The sequence below is a fragment of the Triturus cristatus genome, chromosome 3_2 (assembly GCF_964204655.1).
Source record: "Triturus cristatus chromosome 3_2, aTriCri1.1, whole genome shotgun sequence".
Classification (NCBI taxonomy): Eukaryota; Metazoa; Chordata; class Amphibia; order Caudata; family Salamandridae; genus Triturus; species Triturus cristatus.
This window is the reverse complement of record NC_140584.1, coordinates 1,025,806,841-1,025,826,303: the sequence shown is the minus strand read 5'-3', so window position 1 is coordinate 1,025,826,303 and position 19,463 is coordinate 1,025,806,841. Positions and strand designations below refer to the sequence as shown.

Sequence of the window (19,463 nt, the reverse complement as noted above, 5' to 3'; positions counted from 1 at the left end):
GCAGAGCCCTTTACAATATATATATATAGGAAGCACATACGTTACAGTTAACAAAGGTATTTGCCAAGTAGCTGTTTCTCAACTTACTTCCAAAGTCAGGTAAGGTTACACCTCTGTCTATGACTGACTGTGACACGGTGGTGGATCATACCACCCACAACACGTGTACAGAAGCAGGTCGGTGGTTGGATGCAGGCACCATTAATCTGTTAAGGCAAATAATATATTTCCTCTAGTCATTAGTATGTCATAACTTATCTTAATTATGGTATTAAATGGGGTACACAGAAGCAAATTATTAACCATATTTTTATTTATTTTTCCTTACAGAAATACTCCGCCATCGCCTCAAGGTGAGCTATGTTTCATGAGCCTATGTCCCTCTGTATACAGGGAGGAGAGTTAAAGGGGGTGGTTGTGCCGGATGGGGGCCATTTTGAATGCAGGCCCATGAAATCTGGATGTTTGATTGGACTGTGTACTAAAAAAGGGATAACTTGAGCAGAGAAGAGTAGTTACAGGGATGGTGCAGTCTTGGCTCAAGCAGAGAGGTAATGGGAATAAATCTGATGACTGGTGGTTTTGGGGGAAGCATAGGGCTGATGGGAACAAGGCTGGAGTGAAGAGTGAAAGACTACAAGTGAGTAGAGGCCTGATGTCCGTAGAGGAGGAATATGAATACATGTTATGATTTCTAAAGCGCTTGTACACCAAGGTGTATGTACGTAATGATAATAAAAGAAGACCGCTTGTGAAAATCATTTAGTACAAAAAAGGGTATTTTGTGCTGTACAAAAAAGATTAAATGAGGGAGTGAAATGCGGGGTGATTAGAGTTTATTTCACTCTAGATGCCACGGGTGATAATAGTGTATCCCCATCCTTTACTGTGCAGCTTTAGGAATGTTTAACAGAAACTGTCAGGTGGTTCTAAGAGACCATTGCAGGTGGTGGAGATGAAACTTGGTAGTCCAAAAAAAGACAGCTTTGACATGAAAGGTACAATGAACAATTGTTAAGGGTTTAAATATGATTTGTTTTTTAATGGGCAGTCAATGGACATGTGGAAGGATGGGTTTAATGGGATCTCGTTGATGGGTAACTGTAATGAGATGGGCTGCTGTAATGTATACTAATTGTAGATATCATATCAGTTTGTTAGAAAGACATAAGTAGCATCAATTGACGAATTGCCAAAGTCAAGGTGAGCATGGTGGGTTAAGACTATTCAGGGCAGGATCTTTTTCAGTAGTTATAACTGCAAAAGCAGGAGCTTGCTACTTTAGAGATGTGAAGTTCCAGCGAGAGATTAGAGTCAATGGAGAAGCCCAAATTGTGTATGACTTTGGAGAGAGAAGAATGAGGTCCCATTACTTCTGGCGAGCTGGAAGTGTTCCATTTATTGATGGTTTTTGGGATGAGTAGTTTGGTTTTGCTGGACTCAGTTTTAGGCTATTAAAAGTTACCCAGAATGGGCAGAGAAAAGAAGGGGGTTCTGGGATGAGTATAGGGTATGTTGGGTTGATTGCAAGGTCATCAGCATACAAGCAGCAAAGGACTACCATTGAATGAAGAAGTTGCACCAGTGGTGTCTTGTACTTGTTAAACAAGAGTGGCCAAAGGACTGAACCCAGTGGGGCACCACATCTAATGGATTTAAGGTTAGACTTGAAAAGATGGAAGAAGGATGGTCTGGGCCTTCGAAGAGAGAAACGATTGAATTCATTTAAATGATTAATGTTGTCCTTGATACTTTAAAAAAAAAGAAGGAATACCATGGTGATGAAAAAAGACAAGCCGGCCATGCCCGGCTAGTGTGTGGAGAAGGCAACTTTTGATCTGTATGAATCATGAAAGACAGTTTGTGATGGTCTTCCCCACAACCTAATGGTGGCACTGCAGGAACAATTGATCAGAGGATTCATTTGTTAGTGAGAAAGGCTCAGGACTGTTCCTCTACCTTGTGCTGCAGAGGGATCCATCATGATGACAATAGGATATAGCAAAGAAGGAGTTCAGCACAGACTGATACTATTGACAGTCTCTCTCCTTTGTTCCTGTGACACACAGAGCACAGCTTCCTCAACAGCGCCGCTCAGATGTTCCTTATAGTGCTGTGTCATTCAAGCCAGGCTTTCGGCACGATGACCTCAAGATTACCGTCTGGAAACGCCTATTCCGCAGAATCTTACCAGGTACGTGGCTGCTATTATCTCTATGTTGGAAGCATTTATCCACAGCCTTAAATGAGTGATGGCCGAGCCTGCTGACAGACATGCTACATGCACCCAGGGAATTAGTCATGGCATTAAAGATTCAGACATTGTGAGTCTCAGATTTCCTGACAGTCTTTAAGACGTGCCCAAGTTGAAATGGCTGTGCAACAGGTGGCACGATGGGTACTTGGAGGAGAGAGCATTGAGTACTGGTGTCTCAAGGGGCCACACAGATACAACTGGTGAGGCCACCTGCAATGGGTAATCATGAAGATATCTCTTGGAAGTAATTAGGCTCCGGGTGTAGCTCTGGGTGTAGAACAATCTTTCTTGTATATGGTTTATTAGGCTATAATATTGGTCTTTTTTTATAATAACAACATACAAATTAACATATGGGCACATGGCTTTCATCTTGAGTCACCAATGGCATCGTTGTCAGGGCAGAAAGGGATGTGCAATTCATGAATGTTTCTAGGTTATTGTTTAGAAAGTATTGCATATAATAAATGCAGTTTACACAATGTATATAATCTAATGTACTAAAGTAAAATGGTTTATGCCAAATATTTGATGACTCTACTAATGCTCTGGCTCTTAAGGCCAAGCCAGACCCGTAGTTCAGCGCTCCATATTAACTTTGTACAATGGTCACTGCTTTTCATTAAAAAAGGTAGCCCAGCCAAAATACAAAGTTCAAGGACCATATGTCCATGTACAGTAATTATTTATTAAGGTAGTACCTTGGGAATGAGGCAATCCTCATTATAACATCAGCCACGCACAAAACATGTAGCAGCTCAGAGCTCCTCGCCTGCTTGTGCTCCCTTGCTGCTAGGTTGTGCTGCCCTAGCCCTTGCAGCAGCAAACACCTGCAGATTAAGCACCAACAGGATCCCCTAGCCTGCAATCAGGCTCAACAGTGCTGCTGGCACAGAGAATTCCTAAAAATTATGCAGCCGCTCAACTGTGCTGTCTGATTGTCGCTGGGAGTAAAGTGCAAGAGGTTGAAAATCGCCTTATTAAGAAGCTATAGCACAGGGCGTGCACAGGTCGAAGTCAACGTCTACCAGTAAAAAGTCTGGGAAACCACTTCCCAGTGCTGGCCTCTGTGCACCCACCCCTAGCTGTTGGGTGCTGTGGCCACAGCAGCATAAATAAAAGCATGGAGTGCGGTTGGCATGTTTCACAAGGCGGGCTACAGTCAATAGACTAACCTGTGCTGTGACATACGTGCTTCTCACGCAGTTTGCCACCCACATCCTGACCCATCCATCAGCAGGGAGAAATAATGCTGACTGTGGCGGGGGGTGCCTGTTTTGTCACCCCCTCACCCCTGTCCCACTGTAGGCTTTAATCCACCACATCAAATGTAGTGGAGGACAAGGGGGCCAAGGGCAATTGCAGCTGGAGAATTGGCCCCACCTGCCATCCCCCTTAACAAACCCACTGGGAGCTAATGAGAGGGATAGCGATATTCTGAAAACTAATCATTATTCTTGGTATCGTTATTGATCTGATCACTTACAGGTTGATACGTTCTCTGTGGGCACTCAACCCTTCCCCCAGAGTTGTAGGGGTTGGATTTCCAACCCCCAAAGAAAAGGACTTATTCAGAGGGCCTATACAAATTGGATGAGGTAATCTCCTCAAATGAGGATAGAGAAGAAGAGGAAATTCCTAACAACCAATCAATACCCAATGAATGGGAAAATTATCTAATTCCAGTGCCATCTCTGTCTGCACCACAACAGTTAGATTCTGCACCTGATGACATTGGAGGGTTTCATAATCTGATGGAAAGAGCCGCAAAAAGGTTTCAGTTGTCACACTGACTTTATCAAGGAGTCAAATTGTTTTTTATATAACTTTAAGGAACCTGCTAAACAAATCAGTTAAGGCAATACCGATAGTAGATGTTATAGTCTCTGCAGGTTTACCAAGGATAGATAAAAAAATAAAAAGTACCAGAAAACTCGCCTGCATGCTTTATTAGACATCTAAAACCATATTTTGTGGTGATTCAATTAGCTCAAATGTGGGCCCAAGAATCCATCTACACCCATCTCCATATCATCAGATAGAGAAGGCCGGTGCTTAGAAAACATTGAAAAACATTTTTCCATTATGTCAGCTACTACTGTTTGTGCCGTCAATTCACTTGCTATTCTTGGCTGTTAACCATTAGTAATCAACTGTATTTTCATGTGCATCTTGTATTGCTTGGGTTTTTGCTTGTATCGCATGTATTTCAGAATTTTTGCTTCTTTTTCATTTTTAACGAATAAAAATACTTGAACTTAAAAGTCACATTGTTCAGGCGGGAAGTTCAGATCAAAATAATGGGCATGCCATATGAAGGGGAAGCATTGCTTGGAAAGCATATGGATGATGCCTTACAGGTGATAAAAGCAGAAAAGAATACTGCAAAATCTTTAGGTGCTCTATAGATGAGAAAGATCCCTTTCGAGGTGCAAAAATAAGATGGTTATTTGCATATAGAGGAGGATATCAAACATATAGATATCTATAATTTAAGCCCTTTCAGCAACAGTATCTGCATTCGTATCCACAACAGCAATTTAGACAACCAACCTCAGCAGCTTATACAAAATAAGCTCAGAGAAGGAAGAAAACTTCTCAAGACAGTGACACTGGTTGAAAACAGTGACAATCTGAGGGTGCTGGTTATACCGTCTCCATCCCATTGACAAACTGGTTAAAAAATCTCAAATTATTTACACCAGTGGAAATGGATAGCATCAGACAGTTGGTTCTGGACTTAATTACCTACGGTCATACCTTAGAATTCACCCAGAGAGCACCAAAAGGAGCACCCCTGCCTCATCTACATCTGTTCCAATGGAAAATGCTGACCATGCTAAAAAAAGGAGCGATCGACTGAGTGTTTCACTCCCAGAAAGGAATTGGTTCTATTCCTGATTCATCTCAATAGGAAAGAAATTAGGAGAATGACGACAATTTTGGACCTGCAGAAGCTAAACAAGTACCTGAGAAAAAAATCCTTTCACATGGTAACTCTTCAGCACATCCTGCATCTTCTCAATCACGGACATTACATGTCAACTTTGGATGTACAAGATCTACAGGATACTTTCATATTCCCATTCACCCAAGACATCACAAATTCTTGAGATTCAGAGTGTCCGTCACTCATTACCAATTCAAAGTTCTCCTTTTGCAGCTCATCTAAGGCAGATGGGTTTCCAGGTATTTCCATACCTCGACAATTAGATGATAAAGGCACCAACTTCGTGGCATGCAACAAGAGCCTGTCTAGCATTTGTCAACGACATACGTCTTACCATCAATCACCAAAAATCGACGATAAATCCTTCACCGAAAATAACGTTCCTGAGAGCACTTCTGGATATAATTTGAGACAAAGCATTCTTATCACAGGAAAGTCAACTAAGACTCATACTGTTGGGACAGAGGCTACTGAAAAGAAAGTACGTTTTCGGTTTGCCTATTCAAACCACTTCTACGGATGATGTCCTCTGCCATTTCCCTAGAACCATTTGGCTGGCGCAGAATGTGGCCTCTACAGCAAGAGTTAGACAAGGAATGGATTAAAACTCCGGGATCATTCGATGAAGTAATTCAGATCACTCCAAACATGACAGCGGCTTTACCTTGGAGTTCGAGGGATGCCAATCTGTTGAGAGGATTAACGTTCCTACCTCAGATATCCAAATTCGTTATTACCACGAATGCTACCCTAGAGGGGTGGGGCACTCACCTACAGGTCAGGATTTAAAAAGAAGTGGAAAATAGTCTCTGCATCAAATGAAAATGCATATATATTTGTTAGAAACTTAAAGCCATTTTATTGAGTCTCCTAGCATTCCTAACCTGGATAAGAGGATCAGGAGCATAGAGTCACTCAGACAACACTACCAGCATGCATTATATAAACAAACAAGGGGGCACAAGATCTCTGGCTCTATCACAGGAAGCACAAGAAATCCAGAAATGGGTGTAACAACAACAGATAACAATAAGAACAGAACTTGGCCCAGGGACAAACAGTGTTCTGGCAGATACACAGAGCAGAACCAGAAACCGCTGTCATGAATGGAAACTCAACTATAGAATTCTAGATAGGTTCTTTGATTGTTTGGGAAAGCTGGCACTACACCTTTTTGCGACACGGGAAATTCTACCCTATATATTATTTTTAGTAAAGTCAGGTTTGGTCCATTCTTCTATTAAAGTGCATTTAGCAGCAATTTTAAGATATAACAAGCATTTGCAATGCAATAGGTCTCGCATTTACGCAAGTTTAAACTATTGGCATTGTAAATGAAAATGCCTTTAATTTATGTTTTAAAAACGAAAACAAAAATAAAAGGCATTGTTTTTTGCAATGTCAATAGCTCAAACTCGCGTTAATGCGATACCTATTGCATTGCAAGTGCTTGTTCGATTAGTGAGTATAAACTCTCCCTTTCGGCCTGGGCGACAAATTAATAAAAAAATAAAAAATAGTGCTTACCGACTTATGAAGGAGACAGTGTAACGCCACAAGTAAAAGATCCAGTCCTCATGGGAGGTAACAAATGGCGACAGGGCGGTAACAAGGAGGGACTAACAAGTCTCATTATCAATCGGAAGCCAGCATTTACCAAGGACAATGACACCAGCCAATCAAAAATATGGGAGTAGAGTAGGCGAGGCTTCCACAGCATACTCGACTACTGCATGCCTCGCAGAGCGTGCAGCGCATGCGCACTGCTGTTAGGCTCAACCTAAATAAATCGACTCCCATGGGCCGACTCACACTTCAGAACAAGCCATATGATGAAAATATGCTATATCACAATATCACAACAAACACAACCAAAGTTTTTTATAAACAATCAAAGCGCACAAGAGTAAGGGTACTGCGCTGCAGATTGCTTTCAAGGACCAAAAAAAGAGTGTAAAATCGCCTATTTTCTTGGCCCTTCACTTAAATGAATACAAAATATAACACAAACGGCATACCTGAGAAATGAATGTATGTTAAAATAATCTGTGGAAATGTACTGTTCCAGTAGGAAAGCTTATTTGGTTAATGCGATCACTACAGAAATCTGAGTGTAAACAGATTTACATCTTTATCTTGGTTTGCGCATGTGTTTTTATAGTGCTAGGATTTCCCAACCTGCACAGTAAATATGCAAGTCCGAATTTTAAAAATGCATTACACAAAAAAGATTCCGTGTTAAAGTCAAAACAAGTGCTGTCAGAATGTTTTTAGTTATAGGCAATCGGGCTGTACCAAATACAAGCCTTTTAAGTTCCAATGGAAGGATGCACTCCAGAAATGAACTGTAACATCTACACAGTGCTCTAAAAAGAGTAACTGTCTGTCACCAAGTGAGTCCATCAATTAAAGCTCCTGCTGGCTCCCAAGCAGCCTTTAGATTTGCTGAACCTATTGCACATATTTACAATTCTTTCAGGTAGCAGGCACCATGGAGAGAGAGGGGGTGGGGCTTGTCTGGTCCTTAGCTGCCTGTCTCCCCCCTCTCGCTTGTCAGCACAGAAGAACCTCTACTTTTCTTTCAGCCAGATGCACCGCAAGGTGGGCATTGGCTGTCCAGTAATGATTATATTAACAAATATTAGAGGAACTGATTTATTTTTAAAAATATAAAAGAGCTTGGGAACAGTGGTTCATATAAATCCCACCCACTATACCATCTGCTTCTTATGTACTAGTAAAACATTAGTACCTGGTGAAAGCATATATGTAGTACCAAAAAAAAATGTTTCTACCCTAGGGCTGCACAACATGTCAACTGAGATAACATTCCCACATTTTAAATACATGGTTTGGGGAGCAAATGGTAAAACTATCAATAATTAGGTGACTGCCGACTCCCTGGTATTACCCACGTCTTAAAACACAACACCTAACGAGGATCTGAACGGCAATAGAGACATTCATTTTTCTGATGGAACAAAACAACGCAACATGCTGATGTGGTACAGATTATACGGCGAGAAGAACACTGTCAAGGCAAATGACAAGTCGACATGCACATGACAACCCAGACTGCATTCTATTCCTAATTTGATACCCATGGTGGGCTGGGGTCTCCCCCATGACAGATGAAAAACTGTAAATCTTGCAAAAAAGCACTTCTTTATTTTCATTTACAGCAATCTACACAGGGCTAGTCAAGGTTAGAGTTATTTTCGAAGAGCTCCGTTTCCTTCCCCAGCCATGTAAGGTCGCTTTGTGCCAAAATGTTCTGTTTCCCTCGAAATGGAAACACTCTGGCACCAGCTTTTCAGTTCTCTAGGATCCAAGAACGAAATAAAGGATCCGGGGGTGAAGCCTTTCCTTCTTGTAGCATTGGAAGCAGAGCAGGATGAAGGCACACCATAAGCTGGATGCAGAGAGTAAGGGGGCACCTTTCCATGAAGAAAAGATGTGGGGCTCGGACGCATGCTGTCACCTCGAAGGGCCAAAATGTATGTGCTCCAGTGTATGGTACTACAATACTGTGGCCTAAATATTGTTTATAAAAATATCGCCCGACTGGTGTTAATAACAAGCCGAGTGCCCACTGAGCAAATCCAGAACAAGCCAGCGAGTGGTGCGCGCGCGCCACACAGCGAGTGATCTGTTTTCAATTATCGCGCCCGTGTCTGGGCACGATAATCGAAAACAGATGTCGGCGTGCGGGTAACAGACACCAATAGGCCATGGGCGGAGCAACGCGACCGCCAATGGCCTATTGCGTGCTGTCTTTCTAAAAAAGACGACCGCAAACTCCAATACCGTGGACCAAAAGGAATCGCACAAGCGCGTGCGATTCCAGGCTCGTTTTGGAACCCTCCACAAAAGGACTCTCGAAGCACGAGCAGTGCTGCGCACTGCATCGCTAAGCGCGAGACCTAAAAAGGAGACTGGTTCACTGTCCTTGTGGTCAAGTAGGGTGATTAAACAGTTTCTTTTTCATAGTCTTTCCTCCAATAAAGGCACCTTCTCCCTCTTGGCAACTCAATACAGTGCTTGCATAACTGATGTAGGTTCTATTTGAACCTATTCACAAAACAGACGTAGGTTTTAACATGGAAAATGGCATTATTATTGGCTCTTACATCAGCAAGAAGAGTTAGCGAGATACAAGCCTTCCCAATTAAAGGGCCTTTTCTGCAGTTCAAGGATAATAGTTTGGATCTCAGGACCAATCCCAAATTTATCCAGATTGATTTTCATTGAAAGGAGCCTATTGTCCTGAGGACATTCTTTCCGAATCTGCAAACAGCAGCTGAAAGATTGTTACATACATTGGACCTTAAGCTCTGTCTGCACTGGACTAAACAATTTAGGAAAACAGAACAACTGCTGATAGCATATGGGAATCCTCATAAGGGTCTTCCAGTTTCGAAACCGAGCATAAATCGATCGATTTCAGTGGCTATTCAGCTTTGTCACCGCAAGGCTGGAAGACCTCTGATGGACAAAGTTATAGCGCACTCTACTAGAGCGGTTCCTACTTTGACCGCTCTATTCACAGGTGTGCATCTCAAAGAAATGTCAGGCGGCAACATGGAAGAACATTACTACCTGGAATCATCAGAGGACTGTGATGCGACTGTGAGACAAGCAGCATTACACCATTTGTTCCAATAAGGTGAGACTTTTCTCTATTCTATTATCCCACCTTCTGCTATTGTGCCATTGTAATGATGATTGTGCAGATGCTCTAACTGCTAGCTATTCTGATTCAAGCATGTGAATTTATGAAAGGTCTAATACTGAGAAGAAAATAAATTACTTATCTGTAACTGTAGTTCTCCAGTATAGGCATCTTTTATAGATTCACATGTGACCCACCCTCCTCCCCGTAGAAACTCTCCTTATTTTTAAGGGATTACCTTTCCCACTAGTTCTTGAAAATCTGGGGGAATTATGCCTCCATGGAGAGAGTTCTAGAGGCAGTTTTGCTTGATTAGCTGATGTTTGGTTCTTTATAAAGGATGTGGATAAGTTCACGAAGTGAATGTTTTCTAGCCATTATAGGCTATTTAATATATGTTGTAAAGCTTTACATATTTACTGTGGGACTCCTAATTTGACGACAGGGAATGGTTCAAGCATGTGAATCTATGAAAGATGCCAATACTGGAGAACTACATTTACATGTAAGTAATGGATTTCCTTCTCATGTGTCGGAGATTGTTTGTCCAGCGTACCTGTGTTTTTATTCTGAAATGGCAAAAATTGCAGCTTGTAAGAGGCTGGAGCATAAACAGTGACCTTCTGAAAGCCACTTCTCTTTAATGTCACCTCCAACGAAAGTTAATGCTGCAAACTGGTTTGGCCTTTGCTTTGATAGCCCCGTTGCAAAGTTCCTCTCTAAAATACAGTCTGATACCTGGGTTTTAAAAGGTCTGAGTATCGATTTTTATTTCTTACATTTTGAAAACAATATTGGGACTGGCAGAAATAAGATTAAACAGTCAAGTTTCTAGCATTGCGACACAACCTAAAATGCTTTACACTTTCTATGAAATAGAAAAGTCTGATCAAGACAGTGAATGGAGTCTGAAAGGGCAAAATTTTGGAAATAAATAAGTCTGAATGGGAACTCAGTGTTCACACTAAGGTAATCTTCAATACTCCAAGTTGGTCTTCCTCATCACCATCCTAAAATTCAGTCTGTCCAGACTCCATAAATTCTGACCACATGTAGCTTGGAGCAACTCAGGATATGGGTGGCATATAGGAGCCTTTTATGGTGGCAGAAAGGGGAGGAACCTTCGAAAGAGACCAAGGTAGGATGGGCGAAGAACAATTTATTTTCCATTATGTTAGACAATCCTGGCTCCTGAACAAGACTAAAACTCAGTTAGCAATAATGGTGATGAAAAATAGACAAGAAGATAAACTCTTTTATTTAGTATGTGTTTTACCTGCCCATTGGTGTTTGAGAAGCGACAAGGGATTTGTTAAAAAGACGTTTCAGGGGACAATGTTCTTGTGCCTCGAATGCTTTTGATCCCATAGGAAACCCAAACACAGATACTCCACATTTGACTTAAAAAACCTGGTCCTGACTGCCTATCTGAAAACCATTTTCTTAAGGGAGAGGCAGCACCCTACAGAGCACCCCTGAACATATGTTCCTTACATCACAGTAGTAATAAAGGAACATCCCACACTCAGAAAAAGGGAACATTACAGGTGTAGGTGTACCTCATTGCTGCAACATCACTCAGCAACCTTACCTGTGCTGCTCCCCTTTCATCCGGTTAGCTTTGATCTGCAACACTACAACGTTTGAAAGTAGTGACAGGCTCAGATTTAGCACTTAACACTTCAAAAAGTGACAGATTACCCAGATATGGGGGGGGTGGAACGCTTACAGAGGGAATATATGTGAACCCCCGCGTGAGACCTCAGAATCTGAACTGAGTGACTGAGTTCCTAGGGCCTAATCATACACCAAATGTGACCTGCTAAGTTACTGTGTGATGCGGTAGCAGTCCAATGTGCTACTATATACCACTGATGTACCAATGTCCAATTAAGGTATTCTGTGACTCTATGTACGCTAGCAGAAGAATGTAACACCGATGTATGCAATGCCAACGTACGTTGTTTTGTGTTTGAATTTCTTAATAAAAATATTTACAAAAAAAAAAAAAAATGACAGATTAGACTTTTGTAATAACTGTAGGCAATATTTTCATTTGAGATTTTTGTATTTGACTGCTGATAAATCCATTAAAATACAATCACATTCAAATAAAACACCATTAAAAACCTCTCTTCCAGGGGGGTGGCTTCGGCGCTGACCGCGATGGCCGCACTCCTGTGAGGCTCCGTGACTCCCCGGGCTTCTGCCTGTAATACATTTGTCTGAAGATCTGCAACTCATTGCGGAGAATGGTAAATAATCATCGGAGGCCGTAAGGAAGGTGATGCGGGAAGAAAAATGAGCTGCGAGGGGTGGAGTATGTCCGGACCTGGAACTGCGGCCGAGGAAGGAGTTAAGGCCCTGGGCTGAATTTGCGGCTGTGCCCAGCTGAGAACGCAAGAGAAACTGGCCAGGATCGCGGAGGACCCGAAAACGAGAAGGCGGTAGCTGCTGCCCGTCAAAACAACAGGACAGTGAACTGCAAGCCCCGGGTCCCCGAGCGGCTCCTGGAACATTATTAACTGGGGAGTGACGCAGTCGAGTGGCAGCGGGCCTGGGGAAGAAGTAACGCCGAGGAAGAACGGCCGCACCCAGAGAGAACGCGGTGGGAGCTGCACACCTGACGTGCATCCCCCGGTGAGTGAGTGCGGGGGCAGAAGACCAGCCATCTGTGATTTCGGCTAGGGCGTAACTACAAAGCACCGGAAGGCACCGGCGTGGGGGAGACCAGGGCGAGTGGCCCTGAATATCCAAGAGGGCACTGGCATAGAGAGGCACCGGTGGCAGGGCAAGGGAGACCAGATTACAGCATGAGGGAGCAGGTGGGCAGGAGACTGCCTCGCTTATTGAACAGCTCTACTAGCCCAATGAGCCGCATATTTGCACGGTAACAGCAGCCACTGAAGTCGACAGCATTGAGGCCAGGCACTGCTGAAGACAGCAAGAAAGCAGTGAATGAGGGCCAGGGCACTTACACCATAGCTGCGAAGAAGGGGAAGAGGTGTTTTAAAATGTCCTAGTGACCTTGGAGGCAGGACGATCGGATACCGAGACAACGGTGGGGCCTAGATACTCAGCAAAGTGTTCCTTACAGAGGTGGCAAGATAAGTCAAGCCAAAGCAACAAAAGGGTGTACAAGGGACCATTGATTGAATTGGTCAAAACGGAAGCGCTCGACTGAGGAATAGCCGCGAGGTCCAGAAGTGCGGGAAAATAAAAGTGGCGTTGGCTAGCTGGCAGAGAATTCAAGATATAAGAAAGAGACCACAAAGAGGCCACAGGGTTGGGAGGGTGTAACACCCATTTGGACCCCAGCAGGTCACCAACTAACTGGCCACAATGTCGGGGGCAATGGGAACCCTCCAGACCAAACCGGACAAATTTACGATGCAGAAGAAGTCTGATCCAGACACTCTCGGCAAGGGAGGATAAGAAACTGGGCTGGGACCGGACAGCGGAGAACCATCACTGAAGGACATCATGGAAGCCATAGTGGGAGTTTGTACGTCCCAACAAAACAGATTAGACTCAATAACAGCGGAGGTGACGCTGATGAGGCCAGACATACTTAACATAAGTGCAAAAGTCAAAAACATGGAAGTGGTCACCACAAAGTTAAGCGGAGGGTAAAATCAGATGAAACAAGAAATCAAGTTACTCCAAGTTGACAGTAAGAAAATGGAGAGATTATTAGACGATTATCAAGGGCGATCACGAAGAAATAATGTCAGGATACTTGGGGTCACCGAGAAGGCGGAAGGGCCAGCAGATGACCTTTTTGTAGAAACTCTGATTTGTGACTATTTGAGACCAAAGACGTTGTCAACTTTTTTCATGGTCGAGAGAGCGCACCGGATGCCCGGAGGTAGGCCAAAACCGAGTGCCCCCCTCTCCAGGCCCCTGCTGGAGAGACTCTTAATTTTCAGGGACCAAAACAGTATATTACAAACTGCCTGTATGGCCCCACCGATCAAGTACGAAAATAGCTAAATCACCTTTTACCCGGACTTTACGATCGCTATGCAGAAACAAAGAAGAACTTTTCTGGAGATCAAGAAGCAACTAAGATGTAAAGGTATCCGATACTCAATGCGGTTTTCAGCGAAGCTCCGAGTGGAAGCGGAGGGAAGGTCCTGGTTCTTTGAAATGCCGGATTCAGCAACAGACTGGCTGGAGGGATGGAGGTCGGCAAAAGAGCACAATCCCCGAAAAGGGGAAGAACACTTCTCGCATACTAAATCTTCACAGCAAGGAGGACGGCACGATCCATTGATGAAGGAGAGAGAGGGGAATGGCGTACATGGCTAAAGGACCGTCGGACTTGGCGTCGCCGCTGGACTGAGTTGAGCAGAGAACAATAAGTGCCTCCATTGAAACTGAATATTGGTGGATAGGAACAAGAGGATACATTGAGCAGAAGGACGGGAGCGGGGGTGAATCTGGCATGGCCCCCCCAACACTACCTTTAGTTAGTTATATATGGGGCGACAGGCACTCTGCATAGTTGGGGTCATGGGCAGTTGAGAGCCCAGAGTGCCGGAGAGCAGGGAGGGGCGGTTGCTATTGTAGTTCTGTTATTCTGTTACAGATTCATATATTACGGCATGGGACATGAGAGGGACAGTGGGAGGGAGTATAGGCTCAGTGGGACTCACTGATCACAACCAGCTCCTTGGGATGCATATGTTATTGGGAGAAAGATGGAACACCAGATATGGCAATGATTTATGAGCTGAAGTATGGGCACATCAGGTGATAAAAGATTCAGACTCCTGTCCTGGAATGTAAACGGATTACGGGACAAACTCAAAAGAGAAATCATATTGCAATTCATTAAACGACACGCACCAGTGGTGGTACTACTCCAGGAAAAACACTTAATAGATAATATGTGCGTGGCCCTGGCTAGATGAGGCTATCAACTGCTGGTATACTCAGGGTTCACTACGGGTTCACGAGGAGTGGGTATCATAAAGAAACGGTCTTTCCCAATGACAATAGATCATACACAGTCACCGACAACTTGGGTAGATATGCGGCGGCGTCTGGTAATTGGGAGGGCGAAATTGACTATAGTATCAATGTACTCACCACCAGGTCTGCAGAAGACTGCATTAAGAGGCCTGGGGAAAGTAATCTAATGGGGAAAGTGGTAATAGGGGGAGACTTCAATTCTGTGATGGGGAGGTTAGACTGACATCCCCCAGCCGAGATTCTGTACCATCGCAGCAGATGCTCCCGCACTTCCTATACGCAGTGGGGCTAGTGGATCCATGGAGGGTTCATCATCCTACTGAGACACATTTTACATTTCACTCAGGAGCCCATGAGTCTCTCCCGAATTGATTATATATTGACCCCGGCAGACCAGGTAAGATACTTTAAGGAGGTCCGACATCTAGCGAGGGGCATTTCCGATCACGCCCCAGTATGGGTACAAATGGAGATCGAAAACGGAAGCAGGACCAGAAAAGCGCCAATAAACCCCTGGCACATCCAAAGTCCGAAGATTAAACTGAAGATCACTCAGGATATAGACCATTATTTTAGAGAGAATGAGGGATCTGTAGAATCAGCCCAGATCCTCTGGGAGGCCTTCAAAATGGTACTATGGGGTCATGTGGGGTCCCAGATAGCTGGAGTAAAGAAGGAAAAAATGCAGGGCTATTCAGACTAGAAGAAGAGATACTGAATTTAGAGGGTGAACTCACTACAACAGAAGAGCCAGACAAGGCACACCTTCTCAACTTAAAGAAAGAGGAGTATAGGAGCGAGGTGAGAGACATGGTCAAAACACTAAATAGGCACAATTTGGGACAAATATACGAGCTAGGGGAAAAGCAGGGAAAATTTTAGCCTGGCTAGACACGAGGGAACTAGCGAGTCGGCTAGTCACAGAGCTACTAGCAGAATCAGGGGACAGTCTAACGGATACGCAGGAAATCGATGACCAATTCTCCAAGTACTATGAGCTAATATATGCATCCAAGACCACTAGGCAGGAAAGAGAAGTGAAAGCGTTACTGTCCGAAATGCACCTACCAATGATTGCGAAAGAAGCTAGAACTCTGATAGATAACGACCTCACGCAGGAAGAAATAGCACAGGCCATACAAACTCTCCAATCCGGGAAAGGGATGGGCCCAAACGGCCTCCCGATAGAACTCTACAAATTGAGGCCTGATAGAATCTTCCCCCATCTTCATAAAATGTATGAGGAAAGCCTTGAGAAAGGACACCTTCCGCTAGACCAGAGGATAGCTACTCTGGTAATGATATATAAAGACGGACAACCCAAAATCCAATGCTCGTCCTACCGACCTATATCACTGTTGAATGCAGAGGTCAAAATATTGGCCAAACTGCTGGCCACCCGGCTGGTCCAGGTGATTTCAGGCTTAGTCCACCCTGACCAATCGGCTTTATCCCGTCAAGAAATACATCCCTAAACCTGCGGCGATTGCACGGGGTCATGGGACAGGTAGCTCCTAAAAGGGAATATGCGGTGGTGGTGTCCTCGGATGCTACCATGGCGTTTGATACAATGGAGTGGCCCTATCTCTTTGCCATCTTAGAAAAACTCTGGTTTGGTCCAAACTTTATCAGCTGGATAAGATTCCTCTGTATTGAACCCCTCGCACAAGTAGTATAATAAATAAATAAAAAGTCATCCATCTTCACTCTTCACAGGGGGACGCGGCAGGGTTGCCTCTTGTCCCCACTTTTATTTGCGTTAACGTTCGAGTCCCTAGCCTACTGGATCTGTAGAGACCCTATAATTTGAGGATTACACTGGGCGGAGGAGTGGGAAGACCGTATCTCACTCAATGCAGATGATATTTTGTTGCACCTGGCCTCTCCAGAGAGATATTTGCACAGGGTACTCAAAATATTTACTAATTTTGGTATTACAATATTAACTGTTCAAAATCGATTATATTTGTATTGAACGGATATCCGCCTGCCCTGCCCAAGGACTGTAAGGTGGCCTACAGATGGATTTAAATATCTTGGACTGTTCATCACGAAAGATCCCAAATTGTATTATACGTCCAATTTGCTGCCGCCGGTACCGCGGCTAAGACAGGATGTGGCACATTGAAAGACTCTTTCGCTATTGCTACCCAGCACAGCGGCACTCGCTGTAATTGCCTCGCTTCTTGTATGTCCTTCACAATTCACCTGACCCGGTTCCCGCGTCCTACTTTGCAGCGGTGGAAAGTGAACAAAGAACGTTGCTCTGAGGAGGTAGCCCACCACAAATATCATTCTCCGAATTAGTAAAAGGCTGGTATGATGGGGGAATTGGATTACCAAACATGAGAAAGTATTACTGGGATGCACAACTAGCTGCCATCAACCATTGCATATACTGACCTCCGAATGATCCAGGATATGCTATGGATAGGTGGCTCTTGCCTGGGGGTATTCACACCTGTGTGCTTTATTCAAGGCCCTCGAAAATATATCTGACAGGTCCCACAAAGCATTTGATTCAGGTGTGACATATGGTGCATAGGAGTATGAGTTGGGCGAAGAAAATAACACTGGCCACCCCACTGTGGGATGCGGAACAACTGGGCTCCCACTAAAGGATGAGAGGTTTCGATAAATGGGAAACCTCTAGGATATCTAAGGTGGGTGACCTTTGGAAAAAGGGGGAGGTGGTGCCCTTCGCGACACTACAGCAAGAATATGAATTGGCAGATACTGAGAGATTCTGGTATCTACAGGTACGACATGCCTTGCAGACAGTGGTCCTGAGGGGAGAAACCCCTCCTGAGGCCTCACCTCTCGAGAATAGGCTTCTTGATGGGTATATGCCAAAAAAGCAATTCCCCTGACTTACTCAAAACTGATCAACCACTCACCGGATCCTCTTCCACAGCGCCATGCAAAATGGGAGCGTGACTTTTTGGGGCTGGAGAAGGAGGACCGGCTGGAAGCACTGGCATCACCAAAGGAGGTAGCAATTTCATTTAAACTAAAACTGGTGCAGTTGAAAATATTGCATAGAATATACATCACAGTGCCAGCGTGACGCAGGATAGGATATAGGGAAGACCCTAGTTGCAGAAGGCAGGGTGGCTGGAAGGGCACGTTCTTACATATTATTTGGGAGTGCCTGCACATTACTAGGTATTGGAGTGATGTCATCCTGTGCATGGGGGAGGTACTGGTGGAGAGAGTGGTACCCGGGCCAAAAGATGTCTGCTAAACATATGGAAACCAACAGATTTGGATAGTAAAGAGAGAACATTTGTGTCGCTGTGTCAGATGGTCACCAAGCGAAACATAGCGAGGAAATGGGGGGGGCACAAAATGTTCCGATAGTGATGGACTGGAAAAAAAAACATGGACTGGTGCATTTTTAGGGAGAAAACAGCATATGTATCAAGGGGGTGCCCGAGGAAATGGATGCAAATATGGGGCAAATGGAACGAATTTGTGGGATATATGTGCACCGCCCAGCTTACCATCGCAATTGTCCCCGGATGAACCAGAATCTTGAACTACAGGAGCAATCTAACCAAGGGAAATGTTATTTATTGAGATAAACCCATTTGTTCCATGTCAATCATTAATGCGCTTCAAAGAATGTGCTACGTGATATCTGTACTGTTGTTTGTTGTTAACATTAAAAAGATCTTTAAAAAAAACAAAATCCAAGACAAGCGCTTCCGAGACGCGCTTGGGCTGGAGCTCCAGCACTACTTCCAGACCAATTATGGGTCGGTTCCCTCCCCGGGCACGGTGTGGGAAGCCGGTAAGGCAACTGTCCGCGTGGTGGCAAGAGGATTGGTGCACGCGGACGGGCTGAACAGACCGCCCGTCTGGCCCGCCTTGAAGCGCAAGCCCTGCGACTAGAAACGGCCTCGGCGGCTACACCCGACGCTTGCACCTCTAGGCAGCTGATGGCCCTCAGGTACGAAATCCGACACATCTCTCTAGAGTCCCCCAAAATGTTGTGGCGCACCTCAGTGGCCCGTGTCTATGGTTGGGGGGACAAAAATGGGAAACTGCTCCATAACCTGGTCTCCTACCCCAGAGCCCACAGAATCATTCCTGAGATCCTCGATTCGGCCGGCACCCCTCAACGCACGTCGCGTGCCATTGCCCAAACGTTCGACACTTATTATTACCATCTTTACTCAGCCCGGGCCCCCGTGGCCTCCCTCTCAGCAGTGCTGGAAGGCATGGATGTCCATCTTACCTGCCTTACCCAGGCGGAGTCCTCGGAACTGGACCTTCCCCTCACTCCGGAGGAGATCCATGGTGCGATCTCTCGGCTGAATTTGGGGCGGACGCCTGGGCCCGACGGTTTTCCCCTGGAATACTACGCAGCCTTCAGAGACTCACTTGTCCCCCATTTAACTGAGCTCTTCCGATACGTGGCTCAAAAGGGCTTCTTCCCCCCTGAAACCGACCTAGCCACCATTGTACTCATCCCGAAGACCCAGCCACCCTCTCCTTCCTGCAGGGACTATCGCCCCATCTCCCTCATAAATACCGATGTGAAACTCTTTGCATCGTGTTAGCACAACGCCTACGCCCCCTCCTCCACAAACTGGTCCATCCGG

The 19,463-nt window shown here is 44.7% G+C and overlaps 1 protein-coding gene across 2 annotated transcripts in view; it reads left to right on the top strand.

Moving 5' to 3' along the window:
- The window catches only part of TRIM50 (tripartite motif containing 50), a 145,419-nt gene that overhangs the window by 106,469 nt on the left and 19,487 nt on the right, over nucleotides 1–19,463 (top strand). For both annotated transcript variants that reach the window (XM_085649662.1, XM_085649661.1), the window contains 2 exons: nucleotides 331–353; nucleotides 2,070–2,194. In XM_085649662.1, the coding sequence (XP_085505788.1) occupies nucleotides 331–353; nucleotides 2,070–2,194 (148 nt within the window). The remainder of the gene's footprint in view (nucleotides 1–330; nucleotides 354–2,069; nucleotides 2,195–19,463) is intronic.